Raw genomic sequence first — 3,128 nt, 5'->3', positions numbered from 1 at the left:
TGTTAAGACACTTAAGATGCGCTTGTGTTTGGATATAGTGCCAACAAACAGAATAAATAGTACATGTAGATATTCACCCTTATCGAGAAGTTCACCCGGAAAAAATTTCGCCGAAACTTTTTTTATTCGGGTAAAATTATTCCGCCTATCCACAATTTCGGCCGAACAAAATTTCACTTCGAATCAGCTGATACTCTATGGTGAATTAATTGTGACGAAATTATTTACTTGCTACTGTGTTAATTTTGTAAGCAAGCATAAAATTCTTTAAAATAAAGTAAAAATAGAGCCCAAAAAAATATTTAGCAACATGTTTAGCATTGCACTTAGGTTACTATTGAGCGAGCGTGAGGAGAATTTGAACGGGAGAGCGCTCAGGAGGCAATTAAGGGACAATTCCAACCCTTTAAATTTCTTATATTTCAGTTTTCGGTAATATTACAGGCTAAATAAGCCCGCATTTAAGTATTTGCTGGATATTCTTACTAACTCCTTGCCGCCATTGAAGCAGAAATTTGGAATTCCACCTATTGTTAAATTGTGCGCATGTTTGCGCTTTTTTGCAGAGGGAGGACATCAGAAAGGCGTTGGAAAGGACCATGAAGTGGGTTTAACTCAGACTTCCTTTAGCGAGGTACTGTCAGAAGTGCTAAGTATTTTGCAGCTATTGCTTTGTCCACAATGGATAAGTTGGCCCACTTTAGAAGAGCAACGCCAAATTGCACACGATTTTTATACAAAATTTGCAATACCAGGAGTTATAGGATGTGTGGATGGAACTCACGTCAACATAATATCCCCTTCAAAAAACATTCATCAATTTTACAATAGAAAAGGCAATTGCAGTTTGAATGTTATGCTCGTAAGTGTGTTTCCATGAATCCCCATAATTTAAGTTAAAATAAAAATAATGGTTTACATAAATGTTTTTTTTTTCAGGTATGTGACAGCCATCTGAGAATTCGCTTTATTGATGCTACACACCCTGGTGTATGTCACGATGCCTTTATATGGAACATAACCAGTTTAAGATTTGAAATGGAACAAAACTATTTGCAAACCCACAACAAAGTTTGGCTACTAGGTAATAGCTTAAAACCAACGAAAAATCAATTTACAATTTCAAACTTTTCAGGAGATGCTGGGTACCCCCTAGAGCCTTGGCTACTTACTCCGTACAGAACACCTGAAAGTGGTTCAGCTCAGGCCAAATTTAATGAAGTACACACACGCTGTCGAAATATAATCGAAAGAAGAAATGGTGTTCTTAAAAACCGATGGAGGTGCCTGTTAAGTGCTAGTGAGAGTTGTACTATGCTCCTATAAAGGCAGTAAAATAGTAAACGTTTGCGCAGCTTTGCATAATATTTGCATTCACTACAAAAGTGATGTAAATTTTTCTAACCCATCTGTTGATGAAGATTTCAGTGAAATCTCCACAGAAGACAATCAACCAGTAGTCGAAGGAAGTAGTACCTTCCCCCTTTGAGCAAAGAATACAAATTTAAATTCTTTATTTAGCTTTATTTAAAAATATTTTCAAGATAATTTCCTATCTTATTTACATATAAGATAGTCATGTGAAAAAGATAGGGACACGATATTCTGACTAGTTTTGACTATTTGTCTTTTGCTTGTTTAATGTTAAATTTGTTTTTTTTTATAAGAATACAGCTCGTTATCTAGCAACAACTATATAAGTCCAAATTTCGAACTCGTAGAAAAATTCAGCAAAATTTTACAACAAACTTTTTATTCAGAATTTCAAGAAGAGTTCTAAGTATGCAGTTTTATAGCCCATTAAATTCTAGCATAATAAAGTGCAAGTTTAAAGTTGGTGAAAAATCTCGTTAAGTTTTGATAAAAAATTTTTTCTGACGGTGTCACGCATTTTCTTCCATACAAAAAAAAAAATTGTCGAAAAAATTTTTTTTCAAAAAGCAACGGGATTTTTCACCAACTTTAAATTTGCACTTTATTTAATGGGCTATAAAACTGCATACTTAGAACTCTTCTTGAAATTCTGAACAAAAAGTTTGTTGTAAAATTTTGCTGAATTTTTCTACGAGTTCGAAATTTGGACTTATATAGTTGTTGCTAGATAACGAGCTGTATTCTTATAAAAAAAAAACATATTTAACATTAAACAAGCAAACGAAAAATAGTCAGAATATCGTGTCCCTCCTCTTTTTCACATGACTGTATGTATATAAAACACAAACATAAACATTTCATTACAGTAAGTTTCATAAATTGGCCTTTAATTCAACAAAGCTCTTTATATAAATAAAAATATGAAAAAACGAGATCTTTAAAAAAATTAAAAAATAATGCTCGGTTTCACCAATCAGTTTTATAATTTATCATACTCTTAAAATTTAAAATTACATATTTTCCGGAAAAATTGTGTAATTTGAAATTTTAACAGGCTGATAAGTTTGAAATTGCACCAATCAACCGGGCATAAGTCTTATAAAAATTAGGCTCTTAATTTTTGGATTTGCCTTTTCTTAGAATTTCTAATTTTAGTTCCTTTAACTCTAACGTCTTTGTATTATTTTCAATGAGGCTCTCAATTTCTATTCTTCGCATCTTTTCCATCTCAGAATTATGACGTTTAATTTCATTTAGTTTTTTTTTCCTTCTGATCGCATATACATTGTAGTGTACGATATATCTTCTTACCATAGTATTGCATTTCCTTATTGTGTGACTCAAGGCACATTAAACAGGTAGTATCAGTAGAGCAAAAACAACATTTGCGTGTATTTTGTTGTTGCTTCTGGTATCGAAAGTGTCAAAAACTGTTCTGAATTTTTTCTTCTAAATCAAAGCGTGCCATGTGAAATACAAAAAATTATAAAAAATATAAAATTTAAATTGGAAAAAATAAAAATTGATGCAACTTTCTTTCCTAGTAAATTTGTTTGCTTCTCGAAGCATTGATCCATCCTTTGCAAGGCCCAGTAATCAGCGGTCGTGCTGCCGAGTTGGGCCAACGTTCCAAAAGCTGCTATTCAATCGCTTGTTTTGTATGAGAAAAGGTTTCACATGCAAATGGATTTTAACAATTCAGAATTTTTAAATTAAAAATATTTGACATTTTCGAGACCAAATAATTTGAAAAT

General features: G+C 32.3%; 1 protein-coding gene across 1 annotated transcript; it reads left to right on the top strand.

Annotated features, from left to right (window-relative positions):
- Positions 1 to 27: 27 nt before the first annotated feature.
- Positions 28 to 1,548, top strand: LOC118757378 (putative nuclease HARBI1). The gene is made up of 3 exons (XM_036492094.1): positions 28 to 862; positions 940 to 1,084; positions 1,136 to 1,548. Exons 1-3 carry the CDS (start codon positions 857 to 859, stop codon positions 1,324 to 1,326), a joined length of 342 nt encoding a protein of 113 aa, XP_036347987.1. The 5' UTR covers positions 28 to 856; the 3' UTR covers positions 1,327 to 1,548.
- The last annotated feature ends 1,580 nt before the right edge of the window (positions 1,549 to 3,128 follow it).

The sequence above is a fragment of the Rhagoletis pomonella genome, unplaced genomic scaffold, assembly GCF_013731165.1.
Source record: "Rhagoletis pomonella isolate Grant_MI unplaced genomic scaffold, Rhpom_1.0 Rhpom_scaffold_17166, whole genome shotgun sequence".
Lineage (NCBI taxonomy): Eukaryota > Metazoa > Arthropoda > Insecta > Diptera > Tephritidae > Rhagoletis > Rhagoletis pomonella.
The sequence above is the reverse complement of the archived record's forward strand: the minus strand, read 5'-3'. Positions and strand labels throughout refer to the sequence as shown.